Source organism: Canis lupus, chromosome 3 (genome assembly GCF_011100685.1).
Source record: "Canis lupus familiaris isolate Mischka breed German Shepherd chromosome 3, alternate assembly UU_Cfam_GSD_1.0, whole genome shotgun sequence".
NCBI classification, from domain to species: domain Eukaryota; kingdom Metazoa; phylum Chordata; class Mammalia; order Carnivora; family Canidae; genus Canis; species Canis lupus.
In genome coordinates this window covers 47,591,369-47,615,358 of record NC_049224.1, presented here as the reverse complement: position 1 = coordinate 47,615,358, position 23,990 = coordinate 47,591,369, and the positions used below count along the sequence as shown (strand labels likewise).

Genomic DNA, 23,990 nt, shown 5'->3' with positions numbered 1-23,990 from the left:
TTACAGCACTGTAGTTAATACAGACTCCTAGATGAAACTGTATGATTATAAAGCTCTTAATAAAACATGATACACGATACTGTTCAAGAGCTCTGCCAATTTACAGTCTTCACCTGTGGATGTTTTAGATGACTTGATTTTACCATTTGTGTGAACTGAGCCTGTCACATTTACTCTCTGGAGTGATGTGACATAGATAAGATGTCCAGCTTACAAGGCAGGATTGCACAAATGACAATGATTCCTTGTAACTCTTTTTTAAAAGCCTAAAGGTGGTGATGCCAAATCTTCAAGTAAATCAAAGCGATCTCAGGGTCCTGTCCATATTACAGCAGGAAGTGAACCTGTCCCCATTGGAGAGGATGAGGATGATGATCTGGACCAGGAGACATTCAGCATAGTAAGTCTTGAAATGGAGGGGTGCTGGTGTGTGGCCATAGTGCTTGCTGTGGCTCTGCCTTTCTCGGGCCCAGCCTACAGCCTTAGCTGGCTTGATTGAGCATTAGTATGTTACTTTGGAATACATTGCTTCTACTATCTAAAGACCTTTTGCTCTAGAAAGATAGGCAGGAAGAGATTTCCTTATGTTCTAGTGAGAAAGAAGTCTGGGGACTCGATTTCTTGTCTTGTGCTCCCAGTCAGAAAAGCTGCAGGGGAGGTGGGAGACTGGGTGGCTCAGTTGGTTAAGTGTCAGACTCTGGGTTTCAGCTTAGGTCATACTCTCAGGGTTGTGGGATTGAGCCCTGTGTCAGGCTCTATACTGAGTGCAGAGTCTGCTTGAGATTCTCTGCTTTTTTCTCTCCCTCTCCCTCCACCCTGTGTATGCCCCCTCCCAAATAAATGAATAAATGAATACATACATACATAAAAAAAAAGAAAAACTTTTAAAAAAGAGAAAGGCTGCAGGGGCCCTTAGAGGCATTTGGGAAGCAGACATGTTCATTGAGCTAACTTTTATTGAATACGCTCTGTGTGCTGACCCCAGAGTTACCTATGATGTTGCGAAGAGAACTGCTGTCACTGCAGACTTCACACTTGAGTAGGGGAGATAGTTGGATAGCCATACAGATGGAGCTTGTGCTACTGGGATGGGCTTTGGGAGAGGGATAGCAGATGCTCTGAAGATTCTGTGAGAAGGGGATCTGACCCAGGCAAGGGCTGTCGGGAAGGCAGCTTTAAGGAGATGATGTTGACTTGGGTTCTGAAGGAAGAGGGAAAGGTCACAAGAGATGAGGGGAGGGAAGAACATGTCAAGGTCAGGCAATGGCATGTGCAAAGGCTGTGTGGCAGGGACTGCCTGTAGTGCAGCAAGGAGGTCACAGAAGGCCACTCTGGCTGGTGTGGTGAGAACCAGGGAACAGCACGACATGAGACGAGGCCAGAGTCCTGGCTTAGTGAGCTAGAGCAATGGTGTGCGTGAGCATGGTGTATCTTTCTTACTCCCACACCTCAGTGCTGGGGGCTAAGTCGTGGCCAAGTTGTGGCCTAGGACACTGTCTCTTTCCTCCTGTGAGATGATAATGTGATAGGGAAAGGGAGTGCATGGACCAGGTCTCAAGTGGGAATGGAAATAGGCTAGCATGCCCTCAGGGACCCTAACCCTTCACCAGGGCTCCATGGTCCACATGTGCTGTGCTCTGTGATTCCTCCCACCTCCTCTCCCCAGAGGTGTGTAAATCACAGCTAACTGACCATTACTTCAGTCTCAAAGAGAACCTGATCTTCCAGATCAAGATACTCCTGCTGTGTGGCAGCAAAGGATAGGATATTGATCTCATCCTGTAAGGTAGTCTCCTTTCTCATTGCTCCTTTCTCCTTATTCTCAAAAATCTATAAACATATGTATATATATATATTCTTTTTCTTTATACTTACCTAACTATTCTTAATTCTCTGAAGTGTTCTGTCCTGAGCTGACGGCAAGTAGTGATTCTTATGTAAAGTATGTTTAGGTATTAGAAGTATGTCTAAAGAAATATTTTTAATGAAAAGGGTATATCAATGAATGTGTAAACTAACTGAATGAATAAATTCATTGTACAACAGCATCTGATCTGCTGACCTTTTCCTGATTTTTCCTTAGTCCAATATTTATAAGAGAAAATCCTAACACAGTATTTCTAATAGTAACCATTTATTTTTAAAAATGTTTTCACCTATTGGCTTTTATTATGTTTTAGTATTATGAAATCTTTAAAAACTATAGAAAAATTTAAGGAATATAATAGTGATACAGGTACCACAAAACCTTGTCATATGTGAATTTTAAGACTCAGAGTAAAGTTGAAGGCCTTACTGTTTCTCACTCTAAACCCACACTTTTTCCTTTCTTACCTCTCAGAAGTAAGGCTGGTTTCAGATTCAGTTACTGTTCATGTACTGTTCATGTTTGGTTTTAGCATTTTATCACTTCTGTTGGTCTGTAAAGACAATAATGACTCACATAAATAGCCAGGCACTGTTTGTGCATTTTTGTTTTTCTTTCTCCACAACAATCCTATGAGATAGGTAATTCTCTCCATTTTACTTACTAAAAAAATAAAGATGAAGAAGGGCACCTGGCTGGCTTACCAAGAGCAGGACTTTTCATCTTGAGGTTGTGAGTTTGAGCCTCACATTGGGTGTGGAGATTACTTAAAAGTAAAATCTTTAGGGTCACTTGGGTGGCTGGCTCAGTTGGTGAAACATCCCAACTTTTGGTTTCAGCTCAGATCATGATCTCAGGGTTGTGGTCTCAAGCCCCGAGTTGGGCTCCATGTTCAGCAGGGAGCCGGATAAAGTTCTGTTTCTCCCTGTGCCTCTCTTCCCGCTCCCTGCTCATGTTCTCACTCACTCTCTTTCTAAAAAAAAATAAATAAATGAAAATAAAATCTTAAAAAATGAAGAGAGTTACATAAGTTATGTGTTAACACAGTAAAGATGTAGGCAAAGGTTTGACCCAGATTGTGTGGCATGAGCACCTGGGTTCTTAACTGTTCTAGTGCACAGCCTCCCATGTGTCCATACACAGCACACAGTATTGCTTTTCATGTTTAAAAATTTTATATAAATGCTACACTGTGTGTATCCTGTAGCTTGATTTTCCTCCTACAGCATCTCTATTTTTGAGGTTTACCCATGTTGGTAATTTAAACTGTTTCAGGGGCTCCTGGCTGGCTTATTTGGGAGAGCATACCACTCTTGATCTCAGGGTTGTGAACTCAAGCTTCACCCTGGGCATAGAGCTTACTTAAAAAATTTTTTTTTAAAAAGTTTATATTATTCTGTATCATGACTTCCACAATTGATGGTTTCTCCTATAGATAACCTTAGGGTTTTCCAAATGTTTATTACTAAAAGTAGATGACAGCAAAATTCTTGTAAATATTCTTAGTTATACATGTATGAGCGGTTTTCTAAGGTGTATAGCTTGCACAGAGCTGTGGGTCTTTCCTTGGGCACGCATGTCCACCACTTTACTAGGTACTATTAAATTATCCCTTCTAAGCTATTTGTGGAGATTTATACATTCCTAGCAGGGAATTTGAGTTCTGATTGCTTCCCAGTCTCAGAAACACTTGGTCATTTCTGATTTATTAATTTTTGCTAATCTGAGGGGTATGAAATTGATCAGTGGCATAGTTGAACATTTGTTTTTGTATCTGTTAGGCATTCATGTTTCCAGCAGATTGCCTGTTTGTATACTTCACCTATTTTGGTAATTTGTTCTTAGCTTTTCTTTTTTATTTATTTTTATTAAAAAAAATTTTTTTTTTGTTCTTAGCTTTTCTATAGAAATCCTTTATACGTTCATGATACTAATCTCTTACCCATTATAGTCCTTAGAGACTCCTTCCAGGTTGTGATACATCTTTTAATTTTGTGTCACTTTTGAAAATTGAAGTATAACTCTGGAAAGTAAATGGAATTACCACAGATAGAAGCTTCAGGATTTTCTTGTGAAGCTTCATGGTCATCTTTAGTTTGTTGTACCAGAAGCCTTATGGTTGACAGCCATGCCCTATGGGTCTGAGAAGTTTTCTTGAATTATTGTATGGTGATTTCCTCCTAATTCTTAGTTTTAGCTTTATAGAAGTTTTTGTTTTTGGATATTGGACTCTGGGAGTGGTTCCCAATATTACCTTTTTTTTCATTTGTGCTTTTTAAATTCTGCTGTCTAGGAGATCCCCTCCACTTTATCTCACATTATTTCTTTTAAGCTTTTTATTTCTCTTGTTTCATTTGTAAGATTTCTCTCCTGTCTGTGGTTCTCTGAATGTTTTTTTGTATTTCTTTTTTACTTGTTTTCCATCATTCATGTTAGATGCTTTTTCAGGTGATGGTGATTTAGAATTGTTGGTTGTCTGCACACACATTTGGGAGTAGGGGACTAACCATCCAACCAAAGCTCTGAGCATGTTAGTGGAGCTTGGTTGACTTCGTGTGATCACTGTTCGGTGATGTGGCTGGGTTGGTTCATTGGGAGACTGGCTGGCAGGGGGTAGTTCCTCCTCTTAGATGGTCAGATTTTGTGGACAAGGACCCTCCAGTCTCCTGAGTGAAGGGTGAAGGCCTGGCTTTCTTCATTCTGGAGTCTGGGAGGCAGAAGGCCAGGTGCTGACTCCTCTGGTATATGCATGGTCATTACTCCTGTTTCAGTGTGGCACCCCTGCCTCTCCCCTGTGCCTGTGTTGCGCAGTTCAGAGACCTCTCCTTCATCCTCCTTAGATAATAACCTCTGTACCTTTTGCTGAGCAGAGTTGGAAGTTTGGGTGTCTCTTGTGAATCTGGGTATTTGTTACTTCTAAGTATTGTTGAAAAAACCAGTCCTTAGTTTTAACTCTCTCCTGCTTCAGAGATACTCACCTCTGTGGGGGATGTTACAGTATAAACCAGGTTGGTTCTCATCTCTGGTCTCTTAAGTCATTTCCTTTGCTGCCAGTATTTTGTTACTCTTGTTTTCTCTGCATTTTCCCTTGGTTTGAGGGCCCATCTCTGTAAGACACTCCCTTTACTGTTGTTCAGTGGAGTTGGTCAGGGGGAGAAAACAGCTCTTGTTTACAGCTCACCATCTTTATCTGGAAGTTAGCATCTTACAAGTCCAAAGGACTTGTGAATATTTTATTCTGTAGTTTTAGATAGTTTATCTGGTGTTTCTAGGTTAGTTCCATAATCTTCTCATTTTATCTTCACAATGACCTCCTGAGGCATTATCATGCCCCTCCTGCAGATGAGGAAACACCATTTTGAGCTATAATGAAGGTATAGGAGTCATTGCTCTAAGGGCTTCTTTTGGACCTGCACTTCAGGTTTTCCTGACGTACATTTGTACTTGTTCCCAGAGCCTTAACCCATCCCTCCTCTAGCAGTAACATGGCATGAGGGTGAGCTGGGTTTTCTCTGGGAATTTAGGGCACAGAAAGACAAGATGTTTCTGCTGCATGTGTGTCATGTCTCTTCTCTGTTGTCCTGTTGCAGTGCAAAGAGAGGATGAGGCCTGTGAAAAAGGCACTGAAACAGTTAGACAAACCTGACAAGGGGCTCAATGTGCAGGAACAGCTGGAGCACACCCGAAACTGCCTCCTGAAAATTGGAGACCGGATAGCCGAGTGCCTTAAAGCCTACTCAGACCAGGAGCATATCAAACTGTGGAGGAGGTCAGTAACCTTGGCCTCAGATGGCCAGGAAACTGTGGGTGTGTGTTGGGGGAGGGAGGGAGTATGTTCTGTTTTTGTTTTATAAAAGGTTCAGAGTCACCTAATGAAAAAAAAATTTTCCCCCAATAAAAACCCATCTATTAGTAATATGCAGGCTTCAATTCCATTTTTCCTGTAATAGGCCATTCCACTGAGACCAGTCTTTTGAATAGGTAGGTGGATGTCATTATTTCATAAGAGAACAGCAGGAGTACCAGATTCACTGGCCTATTGTCAGAACACACACTTGATCTGTAAACCTGGATCTAGTCTTATGACTTTACCTGCCTCAGGTTGATAGATACAATGTGATAACTATTTAAATAGTTCTCTCCTAACACATGACATGAAATAAAGACTAAAGTCACCAGAACTGTCATTTCTCCGTTCTCTCAGATAACTGAAGAACTCTGGTAGTAATTTGAGTTAATTCAGAACTGAAGAACTCTGGTAGTTAATTTGAGTTAATCCAGTTTAATCCAGAACTTTAATTTGCATGGCTCATATATTCATTTATGTATTTACTTTTGATATTTTAAGAAAATACAACTGAAATTTCTTTCTTAAAGATCACTGTAACATTAAGTCTCTTTCTGTAATCCAAAGTTATTTTGAACTCCTAAACTTTGTAGTTTATGTAATTATCTTGGTATAAGAGGCCCAATCCCAGTGGATTGGTTTTAAATGAAAAGTGGCAGTTAAGAAAGCTTCTTTATGATGCTATCCACCACATGCTTCACACCCATAAAAAAAATTAAGCTTCAAAATGTTACTTTCGTTCCCCGTATACTGTTAACAACTTCCTCCTGCAGAAGAACAGGCAGGGAGGACACTCTTAGGAAAGGTGGGCAGGTGTCCTTGAGCTGGGTGTGGAAGAGTAGGGCTCAGATGAGTTTTCAGGCTTTGGCAAAGGCTTAAAAGTAGGGCAGTGAACTGTGAGAGGTTTGTAGGGTTTCATAGGTTTGTAGGGTTTGTGAAGACCCAGGTCCATTATAGAAGATCTTAGAAAGGGAAGTGGCTTTGCACACGATGCAGCAGGTTTACGACTTCAGGAGCCAGTACGGTTTCTGTGGGTGGCATGATGTGGCAATACTGTTTTCTACGAAGTGTGGAAGGAGATGAGACTCCTTTTCCAGCTCACCGTGAGTTACTGCCTCCTTGTTCAAGATGCCCGTTAACGGTAATGCCTTGCTAGGATGAGTGCAGTGGTATCGCAGTGGAGGCACTTCTGGGAGTTTTAAGAAGTGATAGGCCTTGGTGGCAACAACTGGGAAGGAAGGAGGGTCAGCAACATGAGGATACCTGAATGTATGTAGGTCCCAGCCTGGAAGATGTTGGTAATGATGGTTTGCGTGGCAGAGTCCAGGAGGTGTGAAATGTGCAGGAAGACTCTAGGACTTTTCCTGGGTGCTGGTGTAAAGCAAGGGATTTTAGCTAGGAGACTCCTCGGTCAGATGCTGTTGACTCTGGCATCTAAAGATGTGTTATGTTAACGAAGCACAGACCTGAAGGAATGTTTCTGTCATTTAACTTTTACACTTGGGAGAATATCCATAGCAGAATTCAGTAGCTTGCCATCAATAGAACAAAAAGTCATTTAAAAAATTTTGTACTTTGGGCAGCCCGGGTGGCTCAGCGGTTTAGCACTGCCTTTGGCCCCGGATGTGATCCTGGAGACCCGGGATCGAGTCCCATGTCGGGCTCCCTGCTTAGAGCCTGCTCTTGCTGCCTGTGTCTCTGCCTCTCTCTCTCTCTGTGTCTCTCATGAATGAGTAAATAAAATCTTTAAAAAAAAAAATTCTGTAATTTATTAGAACTATATATATTTTTTTATTTTAGGAACCTATGGATTTTTGTTTCCAAGTTTACAGAATTTGATGCTCGAAAATTGCATAAGTTATACAAGATGGCTCATAAGAAAAGGTCTCAAGAAGAGGAGGTAAAATACAAATTTAATCTTAATATATGCAGATAAAAACTGATTCCATAGAAAAATTCCTTAATTACTATTTTTTCTTGGGGAGATGATCATGGGATGATATTGTTAGTGCTAGAAGGGTCATTGGTTACAGAAGAAGATGTAGGTCTAGCAGTGGGGAGGTGCCCACCATAGCCCTTCCTGCTGGCACAGTGTGCTCTTCAACGATATTAGCTCTGTGCTCTCTTGGCATGCCACTGTAGTATGAAAGTAACAGTAAGATTTGACAGGTAAAATAGCCAACGTATTAGAACCAAAGCGTGTTCGCATTCTGACAAGGACTTGTGACCCTGTGTTCTTATGTCCCAGAATCATTGATTCACAGTCTTGTTTTAGCTTATAAACGTGGCTCCTGATAAACAACAGGGTTGTGAGCAGAAAATACTTTTTCTTTTCTTTTCTGGGCCACGTATACTTGGTGTCCTTCTAGCTGTTGTATGTAGCAGCCCAACTGCTCACGTCAAGGAGCAAATATGAGAAGGTGCCCAGAAGTGCCCTTCTTTGGCATAGGGAGGATGGGCACTTGAGTGACTTTGCTGATTCTGCAGGGGCAGTGCAGTGTTCCTTATGCTGGCATGCCCACTTTCAGATCTGCTGACTTGTGCCATGTAGGCCCTTCCCAAATCAGCCATTTAAGGCCAGTCTGTGAACATTTAACACCTCCTCCACTAACATGTCAGCTTTGTTGTGAAGGTGGAGATGTTATGTCTTTCATCCCTCTGCTTTGTTCTCCATGCCTGAAATGGTATCAGACATGGGGCAGTACTCAGAAGTATTTGTTGCTTGAACTTACACTGTGCTTAGCATTGTCCAGGACTATAGAGTAGTAAATACTTTTAACTACTTTATAATTTAATTTTATATGGAAGAGTATGATCTAGCAGTAACATACAGAAATAACATATTAATGTCACTGAATGTTAATGCAAATTTTAAGTGTTATAAAAGTCTGAGAGAATAGTCAGGAAAAGCTCCAGGAGGGAAAGACCCTCTAGTGGGGAGTGGAAGTTATACAGGATAAAGTTAGAAACATGATGGTAAAGTGCCACATTAGTCTAAGTATCAGAAGTTAGCATCATTGAGTGAAAGTAGTGGTCCTACTTCGGGGGGTACACACTGTCACAGCCTTTCTGAAGGACAGTTCAGTCAGATTTGTCAATTAAGGATGTAAACATGTTTATAGGGGCACCTGGGTGGCTCAGTCAGTTGAGCATCTGCCTTTGGCTCAGGTCATGGCCTTGGGATCCTAGGATTGAGCCCCGCATCAGGCTCCCTGCTCAGTGGCGAGTCTACTTCTCCCCACTCCCTCCCTCTATCTGATCTCTGGCTCTCACTCTCTCTCAAATAAATAAATAAAATCTTAAAAATAAAATAAGCACATTTATAGTAGAAATGACTTAAATGTCAAACAATAAGGAATAGATTAAATAGGTGATGATATATCCATGTTAGAGAGTATTATTCAGCCATAATAAAATGGTGCAAATAAGTGTTTACATGAGAAAAATTTCACAGTACATTAAGTGAAGGAAGAATACCAAATAATATTTTCCTTGTTGAAAAAATACAAGCTTAAAAGGACATGGACCAAACTACAGACAGTAATTCCCTTGGTGGTGAGATTTTAGGTCACTTTACTTTTATTTTTTTCTTACTGTATTTTTTTTTTTTTTAATTTTTATGTCACATTTTACTTGTGTGGTAAAGAAGTAAACATTTACATGTTTAGCTTGATGACTTTGGCATAGGAACTAGTTCCCACTGGGCTAGTCGGAGCTTGTTGGTTCTAGGAAAGGTGATGGTCCTAGTTTTACATGGTCCAAGCTAAGTCTCTGAGTGAGAACAAAGACAGCCTGGGCACCTGTTCATGCATGCCCTATGCAGGGGCAGCCAGCAATTCATGTGCACATGCTCACAAGGACCTGTCAGCAAAGGTGCTACTCTAGGAAGCTGGCATGCTGTGGGAGCTCGGGGGAATTTACAAACATGTTTTGTTAAAAATGTAGTAGGTGGCAGGTGGGATGCCAAGACGGGCAGGAGGGGAATACTTAAAGGTGATGATCTCTGTACTGTTTTTGTGAAGTCAGCCTGGGGGCTTAAGAGTCTTTGGTTTCTTTTTATTCTCAGGAGCAAAAGAAGAAAGATGATGTAATTGGTGGTAAGAAGCCATTTCGACCAGAGGCCTCAGGCTCCAGCCGGGACTCCCTGATATCTCAGTCCCACACTCCACACAACCTTCACCCTCAGAAGCCTCACTTGCCTGCCTCCCACGGCCCACAGATGCATGGACACCCACGAGATAACTATAATCACCCTAACAAGAGACACTTTAGTAATGCAGGTAGGTCATTAAGTGGAGTTTTAAAAAGAGATTCCAAAAGAATCATTTTATTTTCCAAAGGTAGCAGCTAAACGTTTGTGCTTTGTTCTCCTTTAGGACTTTATTGTCTCCTGTCTCAGACAGACCATGCAGTAAAGATCTAAAAGGCTGTTTGTTACTCTAGCTTGAAGAACTTGGCCACCATAAACAAACAGCTGAGAGAGGAGCAATTTACATTATATAGCACAGTGAAATGGTTAAAACTGCTAATACTGAAAGGGCCCTTGTAAATTGACAATAACAGGATAACCAAACAGAAAAGTGGGCAGAGGTTAGCAAAAGAGAATTCATACAGAAGAGAAAACTCAAATGGCCAGCATGACAAGGTGACCAGCACTGCTTTTAGGGAAATTGTAAATTAAGGCCACAGCAAGCTAACCGTTTTTTTTTGCCCATGCAGATCAACAAAAATTAAAAGAGTGGAATACACAAAAATAGCTAAGAGAGTGAATTGCTACAGTTTCCAGAAATTAATCTGAAATATCTAAATACATAAGCTTTTTTTTCTGTGTGTATGAGGATGTATCAGGATGCCATTCCAGTCTTACAGTGGCAAAAAAACTGGAAATAACTTGGATATCCATCAACAGGAGAATCATGAGATAAATAGTAGGACATTGTTAGTCTATGTATTATCATCAGTTATTAAAAAGAATGAGTTGGCTTTAGAGATTAAAAAAATAAAGAGAAACCAACAACAAAACCTGTATATGTCTGTTGAGATTTTTTTTTTTTTTTTTTTTTTTTTTTAAGATTTATTCAAGAGAGACACAGAGAGGCAGAGACAGGCATAGGGAGAAGCAGGCTTCCTCCAGGGAGCTTGATGTGCGACTCGATCCTAGGACCCCAGGGTCATGCCCCGAGCCGAAGGCAGATGCTCAACCACTGGAGCCACCCAGGCATCCCTGTTTAGATTTATTGAGATGACATTCACATAACATAAACTTTACCATTTTATTTTTTTAATTGTATTTTTTTTTAAGATTTTATTTATTTGTGAGAGAGAAAGCATGAGAGAGCAAAGCAAGCAGGAATAGGCGAGAGGGAGGGTCAGAGTGAGAGGTAGAAAAGCAGACTTCCTGCTGAGTAGGGAGCCCTGCTGTGTGACTTGATCCCAGGACCCCAAGATCATGATCTGGGTGGAAGGCAGAGGCTTAACCAACAGAGCCACCTAGGTGCCTCAAACTTTGCCATTTTAAATACCCAGTTTGGTGGCATTTAGTACATTCACAGTGTGATGTAACCATTTCTCTTAATCACAGAACATTTCCATCAACTCAAATGGAAATCCCACACCTGTGAGGCAGTTTCACCCCAGTCCCTGCCTATAGCCCCCAGTGTGTATTCTGTCTATCTGGGTTCATGTGTTTGGGACACTGCCTCTTAATGGAATCATACTATATGTGTCTGATTTCTTTCACTTGGCACAGTATTTTCAAGGTTTATCTATATTATAACGTGTATTAGGACTTCTTTCCTTTTTGTGACTGAATTATATGGACACAGGACACAGTCTGTTTATTCTTTGATTGATGGCCATTTGGGTTGTTTCTATGTTTTGGCTATTGTGAATAGTACTGCTGTGAACAATCTGTGTGTAAGTTTTTGAGTACTTGTTTTCAACTCTTGGGTATATGTATATATCTGGCAGTGGAATTGCTGGATTATATGGTAACTCTAATATTTTGAGGAACCACCAAACCGTTTTCCATATTATATGTTTGAATAAGCATCCAGAAAGATGTGAAGACATGCACAGTACCAGTGATCTCAGGATGCTGGGGATGGAAGGGTGATTGTAGAAAGTTAATTTCTCCATCTTCTCTTGCTTCACTGATTACAGTGAGCATGAATTTTAAAGATACAAGTAAGAAGAAAGGGAAAAAAGTGTATAGAATCAAAGCTAAAAGTATATACTATCTATAGAAGTCATAGGTATAGGATTTTACAAAGGATCAGGCATTCCATAATAATCAGAGTGAAGTATATATTTCTTTCTAAACTTCAGTTTTAGGATTTTCATTTGATTCTTTTTTTTTTTTTTTTTTTGATTTTATTCATTTATTTGAGAGAACAGACAGAGCAAGCATGAGCAGGGGGAGGGGCAGAGGCAGAGGGAGAAGCAGAAGCCAACTCTGCTGAGCAGGGAGCCTGAAGTGGGTCTCAGTCCCAGGACCCCTGGAATCATGACCCAAGCTAAAGGCAGATGCTCAACCAACTGAGCCACTCAGGCACCCTCCATTTGATTCTTTTGAAGAATACATGTCAGTCTTCTTGTAAAATTCTCAACTTTTAGAAAACTTGATTTTCCCCATCATCCTCTTTTTTTGAACAGATGAATTATAGTTATTTAAAAATCTTTACCTGCTAACTTCAGTATCTGAATTATTGTGTGTCCTTTTCTATTGTTGTATATCTCTTGGTTTCAGTCTAAAGTCCTGTCTTTTGGCATACCTAGTTATTTTTTATGAAATGGGGGACCCTGTGGGGCACCTGGGTGGCTCAGTCAGTGAAGCATCTGCCTTCAGCTCAGGTCATGATCTCAGGGTCCTGGGATTCAACCCTGTGTTGGGCTCCTTGCTCAGCGGAGTCTGATTCTCTCTCTGCCCTTCCCTGCCCCCTATCATTTGTGCTCTCTTGCACTGTGTTTTGCCCTCTCAAATGAATAAATAAAATCTTTAAAAATAAAATAAATGGGGAACCTATGTTTTAGAAATTATGGAAACTCCAGGTATGTTGCTTTCCCAAGGGAGCATTCATTCTTTCCCTTCCTGGGCACACAAAATGTGAGGCGATCATTCTAATCTAGTCTGCCTCTGGTCCCCCTGTTATGGGGCTCAGCTCTTCCAAGTGCTCATCTGGTGGCCTGTACTAGCATTCTCTGATCCTCCCCTCCAACAGGCCTTAAACTCCAGTCTGGGTTTTCTCAGCACTGCAAGACTGCCCCAGACTGCTCTGCTGTTTTGAGGGTTCCCGTTTAGGTTTTTAAGCCTTTTCGCTCCCTGCAGATTCAGCACATGTCTTAAGGGAAGACTGGTTGTGCATTTGAGCTCCTCAGCTCTGCTGTGTCCCTCTAGCCTAAAAGGACCTCCGAAGGCTCTGCTGGTGTCTTTGGTCCTGTGCTGGGAGGAGCTCAGATATTCAGCCTCTCACCTGTGCTCAGAATCACAGCACCCCCTCCCCGCCCAGTGGATACGGCAATCACCTCTTACCTTTCTGAGCTTTTCTGCTCTTTGGAGTCTTACTCCTTCTAGTCTTGGTGGCTCTGGCTGCTCTTTGATGTCTTCAGACAGGTAATTTTTGTTTACATGGCCTTTCTTACTGTTCTTGGTGAAGTATAGCTTCTGCAGCAAGCTGCTCTATACTACCCAGAAGCAGAAGTTCCAGGTCTTCTAATCTTAAAAATCTAAGTAGTTCAGATTTCATTGATCACCATTTGATTGAGGGGGAGAAAGGTAATTACTATACAAGATGATTGGGTGGAGTTTCCATGTTCATAGATCTAATTGTATTATTTGTCCTGACTTTTTCCTGGGATCAGACTGGTTTTGTGTTATTTGTGTGACGTCACTGATTTTATATTCTGATCTTTTGAAAGAATGCTTCTTAGCTCACTGTAGTCTTTTATTTAAATCTTGGATTCTTCATCCATCTCCTTAATAGCTTAGCACTTCCTCACCAGCGACCTACCTCATGGAGGGTTCAAGAAGAAAGAAAAGCACTGTTTGGTTTCTCTGGAAGTAAATGGCTTGGCTAAAGTTGTAAGCATCTGCACTATACCGCAAACACTGACACCCTGTTTGAAATATTACTTTCCATTTGGTGTGAAGCCATCTGCAAGTGTTTTGTTTTCATGTTGTGAAGGTGTTTCTTTTTGTTGTCTATGAAGTTATTAGGCTTAAAGAGTAAAACTTTTCTACTTGTTGGTCCTTTGGCCTGACCCACTCTGGATTGGCAATGACTCTCAGTTGCTGGTCGACTGTGTTTTGCTTCGAGGGTGTCAGATTTGAAGCTGCACGGCTTCCATCATGGTATCATTAATACAAAAATGCTTAGAAGACCAGCAAATTAAGGGGCGCTTGCATGGCTCCGTAGTTAAGCGTCTGCCTTTGGTCATGATTCCTGGGTCCTAGAATCTAGTCCCACATTGGGCTTCCCCACAGGGAGCCTGCTTCTAGCAGGCTCTGCCTTTGCTCTTCCTCTGCCTCTGTCTTTGCCTCTCTGTGTGTGTGTGTCTCATGAATAAATAAATAACATCTTAAAAAAAAAAGACGACGACCAGCAAATTGAGTAGAGAGACATTTACCTGGAGGCCTGTTTTTGTTAGTGTAGTTGTAGATGAAGAAGACGGATTTCCCTTGAGGCCACGTAGTTCTCTCTGGTTAAGCCCCTGTCCCAGTTTCCTGGGGCTACCTGTAACAAAGTGCCACATTCCGGGTGGCTTAAAACAACAGCAGTGTATTCTCTCACACTTATGGAGGCCAGAAGTCTGAAATTAGGATAGCATTCACGTTCTTTCTGGGAGATGAGAGGGAGAATCTGTTCCCAGCCTTTCTCCTGGTGTATAGGGCTACCAGCAGTCTTTGGTGTTCCCAGACTTGTGGCTGCAGGCTGCATCATCCCCGTCTCTGCCTTCATCTCTGTGTGGCCTTCCTCCCTGTGTCTCTTTATCTCATCCCTCCCTCTGCGTTTCTCTTAGAAGAATATCTGTCTTTGGATCTAGGGCCCAATCTAAATCCAAGATGATCTCCTCTCAAAATCCTTAAGTATATCTGCAAAGACCCTATCTCTCAGTAAAGTCACACTTAACAGGTTCAGTGGACATACATTTTGGGGTCACACTTGAACCCACTGTAACCTCCATTCCTGGACTTTTGTGTGCTCGCTACCTTTTCTAATTCAAGTTAAGTGTGATTCTTCTCCTGGCAGGGGAAAAGAGAGACTAAAGAAGTGAAACCATTTCAGTTTGGCCCTGTCCTTGAGAGTTAGCACACTGATCCAAATCCAGAGTTAAAGGAATTCCTTTTTACTGGAGGGAGGTTTATCTCTTTGGTGTGGGCTGGAAAAGAGTAATAGAATCAGTATCTATAGTTTGGAAATATTTTCAGAGACCAGGCACAGCTTATGGTACCAGCAGGCAAATAAACTTTCAACGTGTAAACAGAAGATACCTTGTGACTATGAAACTCAGCAAGTGCTGTTTTCTGAATTAATGATTTTTTTTTTTTTTTGAGTGAAATCTCATTGGAAGGTAGAGAGGCTTAGAAAATAAAAGGCCATAGTTCTTAGGATTTCCTAAGAGAAAGGCAGTGAATTTTTTTTTGCTTAAAATTTGAGGGAGAGAACGTGGGGACTCATTATTGGAATGTTTATCAGCAGCAGAAAGGCTATGAAGGAGGAAATTCAATGTCTATTTCTCTAACACGTGCCAGCCTCTGAGTTTAAAACTTCAGTGGATGTGAAACTCAGCCATTTGTTGCAGTTGTGAAACTGTTCTTTCTTTTCCTGCAGATCGAGGAGACTGGCAGAGGGAAAGAAAGTTTAACTATGGTGGTGGCAACAATCCTCCGTGGGGTAGTGACAGACACCATCAGTATGAGCAGCACTGGTATAAGGACCACCATTATGGGGACCGGCGACACATGGACGCCCACCGTTCTGGGAGCTATAGACCCAACAACCTGTCCAGAAAGAGACCTTATGAACAGTACAGCAGTGATCGAGACCACAGGGGACACAGAGATTATTATGACAGGTAGGCCGAAGGTCCTGAGGCACTAGTTTGACCTCTGCCAAGAGTTTTACTCTTCGAGGGGGAGAAGAGTGCATGGTCCCTGGTCATGTTTTTTGCCCTCAGGGCATCCTGGGAAGTGGGGGAAGAATCCCAGTATAGACAGCTGACACTGTACTGAGTGGATGGTTGAAAGTAGAGGTTTTTGAGTTTTTCCTGGGGGCTGAGGAAGAGGAGAGGTTCCTGATTCTTGCTTTGGGCTTGTAGAGTCTGCTAAGTGGAGAAATGGGAGTAGCTATCATAGGCCCAAGCCAACCGATGAACACAATGGCTAGAAAGGGGTTGAATGCCAAGTTACAGGTCTTAAGTTGTGTTCTTTGGGTCAGAGGGAGCTATTTGCAGTTGCATTTTTCCACTTGTACAGGAAAAGAATTTTCTTCCTTCCTCTGAGGAAATGTAGAGAAGTTATAGCCTTAAAATCTTAGAGTCTACAACGAAATTATTAAGCTTTGTGAGAGGCACTCAGAACACTAGGTGGCAGGATCCTGAGAGGGGTCCCAGCCTCTAGTCCTTGTCTGCCACCAGCCCACAGTTCAGGGGTTAAGGGCTTTTGAAGTCCTACTCTATCTGCAAGTAAACAGTTTAGTACCATTATGAGCCAAGATAGTAACCTGTGAGAGTTACCAAGTACAGGAATGCCTGAAGAGGTTTTATTTATTCTTCCTAATTTTAGGACTTGACTGTATTTTAACCTCATGGTAGCTTTGGTTTTCCTTAGGCTAACAACATGCTTTGTTTGGACTTGAATTTAAATCTGGAAAATTTTGTATAAATATCTTCTTTTTTGGGGAAGATTTGGTAACACATTAGGACAGAGGGTCTTGCCAAGTAGCATCTGTCTCCTTTAGAGGGATCTGTGTCCGCCTCATTGCCCACCCTTCTGTATTGTCTTGTCTGGCTTCAGTGGGCATTTGCCCAGCATTTCTTTGTCTCGATCTGTATTTCCATTCAACGTGACTTTTTTTTTTTTCCCTGCCTGAAGGACTTTTCATTTTATAGGATGGGTCTGCTGGTGATAAATCCTTTCTGCATATCTGTGTCTGAGAAAGTCTTTAGTTTGCCTTCATGTATGGAAGATATCTGTGCTGGGTTTAAATCCTAGGTGAATGCTTTCAGTACTTTAAGGATGTTCCTTTTCTTCTACTTGAACTGTCTCTAATGAAAAGTGTCGTCTTTTTCTTTCTCTTTATATAATGTGTGTTTTTTCCTATATTACTAGATTTTAGCAGTTTAATTACAGTGCATCTTGCTGTATTTTTCCTCCTGTTTGTTTTGCTTAGAACTGTTGAGCTTCTTGGATCTGTGAGTTTATCTTATCAAATTAGGATTTTTTTTTTAACCAGTATTTCTTCTGTTTTCCCTCTCTTGGCATTTCTAATTACACCTGTAATTAGGCTGTTTGCCTTGGTCTCCCAGCTCACTGATGCTCTGTTTTCTTTAATTTCGTTTTTTCTCTCTTTGTTGGATAGTTTTCTATTGCTGTGTCTACAAGTTCACTGAGGTTATTTTTTCAATATCTAACCTGCCTTGAGGCCCATTTAATATATTTTGTGTTTCATACATTGGTTTTATTTCTAGAAGCTGTACCCCTCCCCCCCTTTTTTCCAATTTAAATCTTTCTCTAACCTTTTGAAATCTGGAATACAGCCTGTAAGTATACATCCTTGTTGGCTAATTCTACCATTTGGGTTTGTTTCAGTTGATTAGCTTATTTCCTCACTACGGTCTTAGTTTCCTGGTTTTCTCCAGGCCTGGTAATTTTTGATTAGATGCCTCATGGGGTGCGCAGAGTGCTGGATGTTCTGTGTTCCTGTTAGTATTCCAGAGCTCTGCTGTGAGACACAGGTTACTTGCAAACAGTTGGATTCTTCCAGGTGTTGCTGTTAAAATTCTTTGGGCGGAACAGGAACAGTGCTCTGGCAAGGGCTGATTGTTCCAGCACGGAGGCAGGAGCGCTGCATGGTACTCGACTGCTGTCCCTTGAAGCCTGAGGTTTTTTGGTACAGCTGGTGAGTGCAGGGCACTCACACCTCTAATCTTCTGGGTGGTGATTTCCTGGTCCTGTGTGGTTTCTTCACGGGCACGCCCTGGATCACTGAATCCCCCTTTGTAGGTCTTTGAACTTCTTTGTGTGTGCAGAGTAATCTTGTGTCCCATCATTTGAACTCCAGCTGCCTCGGTTCTGCCCCGTCCTCTCAACTCTGGAAAGACGTCCTCTCAACTCTGGAAAGACGTCTCCCCTTCCCTGTGCTGAGGTCTGGGAACTGTCTGAAGGTGGCGAGGGGCGGGGGGTTTATGATGAACTTCATCTCATTCCCCTTCCATCCCTCGGGAAATCACTGTTCTTTGTTACTGACATCTGGTGTCTTGAGAAGCCTGATTCTATACATTTTGTCCCTTCTTTGCTTGTTCAAGTAGCAGGGTGAGTCCAGTTGCCGGGACTCCACCTTGACTGGAAGTTGAAGTCACCTTCTCTCTCTCTTTCTCTCTCTCTCTCTCTCTCGTTTAATGAGGGGAAATTCACACAATACAGATTAACTATTTTAAAAGTGAACAATTCAGTGACAATTTAATACATTCACAATGTTATGCAACCATCACTATTCCAGTTCCAAACCCTTTCATCACCCCGTAGAAAACCCCATCATCATTAAGTAGTCACTGAATTCTGCTCCCTGCTCCTGATAATCCCCAATCTGTATTTTGTTTTTATGGATTTGCTACTGTTGGATATTTTGTATAAATGGAATCATACAAGATCTGGCCTTTTGTGACTGGCTTCTTTGAACATGTAGCATAATGTTTGAATCTCATCCACATTGTACCAGGTACCAGTACTTGTTTCTTTTCGAGGCTGACTAATATTCCACTGTACCTGTGTGCCACATTTTGTTTATCCATTTATTTCTTGGGAAGACATTTGAATTGTTTTTACCTTTGGATCTTGTAAATAGTGCTGCTATGAACATGAGTGTAAAAGTATTTGTTTGAATATCGTTTGAATATCTGTTTTCAATTATTTTGGGTATATACCTGGGAGGGAATTGGGGGAGTTCTATTTGACTTCTTAGAAACCACCTAACTGTTTTCTGCAGTGGCTGAAACATTTTACATTCCTACTACAATGTATGAGAATTCCTATTTTCCCTCATCTTTGCCAACACTTAACCTTCTGTGTGTGTTTAAACATGACCATCCTAGTGGGGGGTGAATCAGGGGTAGCTCATTATGGTTTTGATTTGCATTTCCCCGATGATTAATGTTTATTAAAGATGTTGAACATCTTATCATGTGCTTACTGGCCATTTGTAGATTTTCTTTGGAGAAATGTTTGTCTGCATCCTTTGCCCATTTTTGAATTGGATTGTTTCTTTTTGTTGTTGACTTGTACCAATTTTCTTCTAATAGGATAACAAGAAGTTTACTGTGGTGCTAATTAAAAAAATTTAATATTCTTCACATTGAGTCAATTTTTTAAAAGTTTAATTAACCCTTCACTTATTGTTGCCTATTTGGGTTGACTGTGGCTTTTGCTGTTACTAATAGCTTCTCAAATAATTTTTGTGGCTCTTTTTCTCCTGGGCCAGGTCAGAGAATATGAAATTGTTTGTAGATCTTGCCAGTTTTCCTGAAGGGAGTAAGGCTTTACAAAGCCACCAGTGATTCAAATGTGTACTTGTTTCATTGCAGACTTGAGGCTTATGTCATTTCATAGGATGTGTTTTGCCAATAGGTATAAAATAGCCCTTTGTTACTACTTTTGTGGGGTACCTTCCCCCAATTCCTGGTAATCATTTGCAAACTCTGAGTCCTTTGGAAGTGTCCTTGAATGTGAATGCATTAGGAAGAGCCAGTACATGACAAAGAAGGGGATGGGTTTGGTCTCTCTTGGCTAATCTTTGCATTTCCATTTCAGGCACCATCATGACTCTAAGCGGAGGAGATCTGATGAGTTTCGGCCTCAAAATTACCACCAGCAGGATTTCCGACGAATGTCTGACCACCGCCCCCCGATGGGCTATCATGGCCAAGGACCCTCAGACCATTACCGCTCTTTCCACACAGACAAATTGGGGGAGTATAAACAGCCCCTGCCCCCTCTGCACCCTGCAGTCTCAGACCCTCGCTCACCCCCTTCTCAGAAGTCTCCCCACGATTCCAAGTCACCCCTGGATCACAGGTCTCCTTTGGAGAGATCATTAGAACAGAAAAACAATCCAGATTATAACTGGAATGTTCGGAAAACATAAAGGACGACTGGGAAAGAAGGGCAGAGCAAGAGTCATTAAGCACCTGGATATTTTTGGTCTGATCCAGTAGGAGCCAGTTATCTAGACCAATAAGTGGAGTTTCTGGACATGCTGCTGTTGTCAGCTCGCCGGTGGAAGGAGCACCTCGAGGAGTGGAGGGCCTTTCACTCGGTCCAGCTTGGGTTTGGGTCACCACTCCTACACTTTGACACCCCATCCCATTCCAGCCTGGTTCTGGCCTGTCACTGCGATGGGTGCTAGGAGGAAGAGGTGACTTCTGTGTACCAGCTTTGTGAGCTGTGTGTCCCCAGAGAAGGAAGAAGGGATCTTAGAGTCATGAGTATTTTGTTGCCCTGAGCCTGGGTGCAGTGGGCTGGGTAGGAGCGTGTGTGTGTGTGTGTGTGTGTGTGTGCGTGCGTGTGTGTGCGCGTGCGTGCGCGCGTAGGCAGCCAGGACCTGCTGGACGGCACACGATTTGCTTCACTGTGACGTGACAGATGCTGCTGACAGGGAGCGGGGCGTGGGTCTCGCCCCGTGGGACTTGAAGGGGAGCAGTACACTCCTCGGATGTGTTCTTGGGAGAAACCGTGCTGGGGCCTCAGCATGACACCTGTGGTGCAGGGGGGCTAGACAGAGGAAAACAGCTTCCACAGTGGCCCCTTCCCGACCAACACTAATTTTTCCCACACTATCTGTACATTTCAAAGGCTTGGTCTTCTGAGTGGGCCTCCTTTGCCCTGGTGCCAGGGAGAGTAGGGTCCATCTGGCTGACTTCTGAGCACTGTGAGCTAGGCAGCATTGGAGTTGGCATGGGTCTGCCTTTGTTGGGCATGGGCTGAAAGAGGGGCAGGGGCAGTGTGGCCAGGGACTCAGAGTCCCTCGGTGCATTTCTGATCCTGTGATAGGAAGTATTAAATTCAGAGCCTGGGAAGGAGGGAGAAGCTTGCTGCTGGCAGGGGCCCAGGTGGGGGTGCAGGTGTTAAGCAGGTTTCCTGGGGTGGGGCTTCAGGAGTGCCAGGGAATGGGGGCTTTCGTGTTGTGCCAGGTCAGCGTTTGCAGCTGCCTTGTAGTTAATTCTAGTTCCCTTTGCACAGTGTGAATAAGTAGATGACGCACAGCACACATCTCCTGACCCCGTGTGGCGGGTGGACAGGTGGAAACTCCGTTACCTATGGGGAACCCACACATTAGAATTGAACTGCTTATTATTATTATTTTTTTTTTTTTAGGATGAGATCAAAGTATAAACCTAAGTTAAAGTTTTTCCAAACTAGGATGCCTCCAAGGACAGGGGATTGAGCTGCAAACAGGAAGAGTCCTGGGGTTGAACGAGTCAGTGGTGGGAAGGCAGATTGGTTATACCAATTAATCAGGCTCCTTTCATTCTGCGGATCCTGGGCCTTCCATTTTACTCATTTTAAATATAGCTTGCCAGTATTGTTTGAGTATCCAAAGGCCTTTCTAGGTGGGATAATGGACTTGAACCTACAGCATGCCTTCATGTGTCCAGGCTCAGAGCAGGTGAAAACCTTCCCATTAGGCATGCCCAGGGTCAGCTCTCTGAACTAACCCATGAGGACTTCATAAAATGATCATCACTTACTTGCCAGGACCCTGGGCAGCACCATTAATGCCTTTACTAAGGAATTCTCAAGTCCTGTCACCCTAGTGAAGCAGATGTGGCTTTGGTGGTTCGTTGCATCTTGCTGTCCCCAGTATCCTGGGGCCGGCCAGGTGTGCATTCTAGAGGGGCTGGGTCCTCACAGCTTGTGTTGGGAGTTCAGTGGGCCTGCCCCCTCCTGATCTATCTCCTCATGGTACTGGGTAGTTCAGCGTGGGCTTGTACGTACCTGGTCAGCATGCCCTGGAGCATAGCCCAAAGAAATGCATAGGATCCCGTGGCCACAGTCATCCCATTGGGACTGTTCTGTGAGAGAAGAGTGTATTTGCTTTGGCCACCACCAGTAGCTTCTTGATGACAGTACTGAGACTACCCTGTGTTTCTGTTGCCCAGGCCAAAGAGGAAGGCTAGGTTGATTTGCTTGTCCTTTGGGTTGGGAGGGGAGGGAAGAGGGAAGCAGGTGCCCCCAGCATAGCATGTCTCTCCCTGTGGGAAGTCAGGCCGTGTCTTCTGGGAGGCATGGCAGGAGGCCCTGAATTTCAGTTCTCAGCCAGGGTGGTTTTCTCTGAAGTTGATAGGAGGTGTGAGTTATTCCCAAAGATGTCTCATCATGAAGAAAAAGGAACTTCCTTTTGTTTACATTCAGGACTTTTAGTGCCATATGATGTAGCAAAAGGCAATATTAGCCAGATCAGTGTTAAATTGATTATAAAATTACAGTATCCCCATAAAAGCGTCTATTTTAGTGTTGAAGTATGTTTGAAGAGTGAGTTGGGAAAAGGAGGCATTTCCTCATTGACCTAAATCAGTATAAATACTGTATGCTTTTGTCAAAAACGGATTTGCACAGGTAGGTATTCTCTCCCCATGGGGATGGGATAAGCTGCCCCGGGAATCTGCAAGGGTGGTATTCCATGGAGCCTAGCTTTGAAGGATTTCATAATTGGGTAGAAACAGCAGGGTTGAGGAAGAGGGGAGTTAGCATCACCTGAGCTCTGGATATAAACAAGGATTAACGTGGTACACCACAGCCCTGGAAAAGGATGCCTGAAAGCCCAGGTCCAGCCCTGCGGTCTTTCCAGAGACAGCTGGAGAGAAAAAGCCAGGCCCTCTGCAGAGCCCGAGCTGGTGGCCCCTGGGCCCCCTCTCTCTCCTTCTAGTCATTCCTTTCTTTAGCCCTTTCACGGGAAACCAGAACACTTCTCACATCGTGCCGCAGACATTTTAGCCTGATGCCTGAGAGCTGCATCAGGATGTGCGGTGCACATGCAATTCAGTTACAAATTCACACAGGGACACTGGAATCCTACAGACCAAAATCCACTCGTCAGCAGGAGCGGTGGCCCTGGGCGGAGCACCAGTGGTTTTCTGGCTTGTCTGAGGGCTGCCGTGTGGGGCGAGGAGAGCCAGGCCAAGGGTCCAGGCTGCTGTAGTCCATCCGTACCCCATGCGTTTGGGGACAGATGGTTTTTCTTTATTGTAAAATTGTGGACTTTTAAAAACCTGTTGACTAAACAGTAATTAATTTATATTTGTGAAAAATGCCACTGTCCTAGTGATTTCTGATGTAAATACTGTTGTTTATATAGTATGTATTAAATTTTCCTACATTGTAAAACTGCTGTACTTTTGATTCTTGTATATTAAAAAGTGTCACTAAGGATTTTTAGAATTGGTTGAACACAGTTACGTTGCGTTGGCGTGAACTCTGACTGGATACACCTCCGGTTCCTTCCCTTCCCTTGCTGGCTGGGTTGTTCAGATCGCTCGCTTGTGTGCTTGTGAAATGGAGCCTTTTAAAGTTGCACTGTTTTTCCTACCGGCACCGGTTGTGGTGTTGGGTCCAGAACCTTAACCACCACAGGTTTCTGAGATTGTCCTTGAGCAGCCACTGGTGAGGGTAACAGCCCCGGGCCGAGCCACTGCAGTCCTTAGCCCTTGTCCCTGCGCCAGACAGGGTGACCTGGAGGGGCTGCCACCACCGGTTGAGCGGAGCTATGCCTAGTTCCCCACACTGGTCGTGCCAAGGAAGGTGCGTGTGGAGAGACCTGTGTCGTCCAGATGGGGATCCTGCACCTCCCCCCCCTCCATCCAGAGGAAGCGAAAACACACTGTCTGCCAGCCCACAGCCTTGAGGGTAATTTAACAGTTGGGTTATATATTCATGAAGGGGGAAAAAGGCATTTTATAATGGAAACACTGACACAAATGTTAACTCTAGCAATTTGGCACAGGGGCCGGCCCAGCGCTCGCGAGGCCCAGACAGAGGAAGGGTGGCACAGCCTGCGGGTGGAG

General features: G+C 43.1%; 1 protein-coding gene across 6 annotated transcripts in view; it reads left to right on the top strand.

Annotated features, from left to right (window-relative positions):
- Positions 1 to 23,367, top strand: part of CHD2 (chromodomain helicase DNA binding protein 2) — a 119,366-nt gene extending 95,999 nt beyond the window's left edge. For 4 of the 6 annotated variants that reach the window (XM_038532745.1, XM_038532747.1, XM_038532746.1 and 1 more), the window contains 6 exons: positions 266 to 400; positions 5,458 to 5,636; positions 7,515 to 7,614; positions 9,781 to 9,994; positions 15,545 to 15,788; positions 19,741 to 23,367. In XM_038532745.1, coding sequence (XP_038388673.1) covers positions 266 to 400; positions 5,458 to 5,636; positions 7,515 to 7,614; positions 9,781 to 9,994; positions 15,545 to 15,788; positions 19,741 to 20,074 — 1,206 coding nt within the window. In that variant the 3' untranslated portion in view covers positions 20,075 to 23,367. The remainder of the gene's footprint in view (positions 1 to 265; positions 401 to 5,457; positions 5,637 to 7,514; positions 7,615 to 9,780; positions 9,995 to 15,544; positions 15,789 to 19,740) is intronic. The other 2 variants (XM_038532744.1, XM_038532748.1) reach the window with 2 other exon arrangements.
- Positions 23,368 to 23,990: the final 623 nt, after the last annotated feature.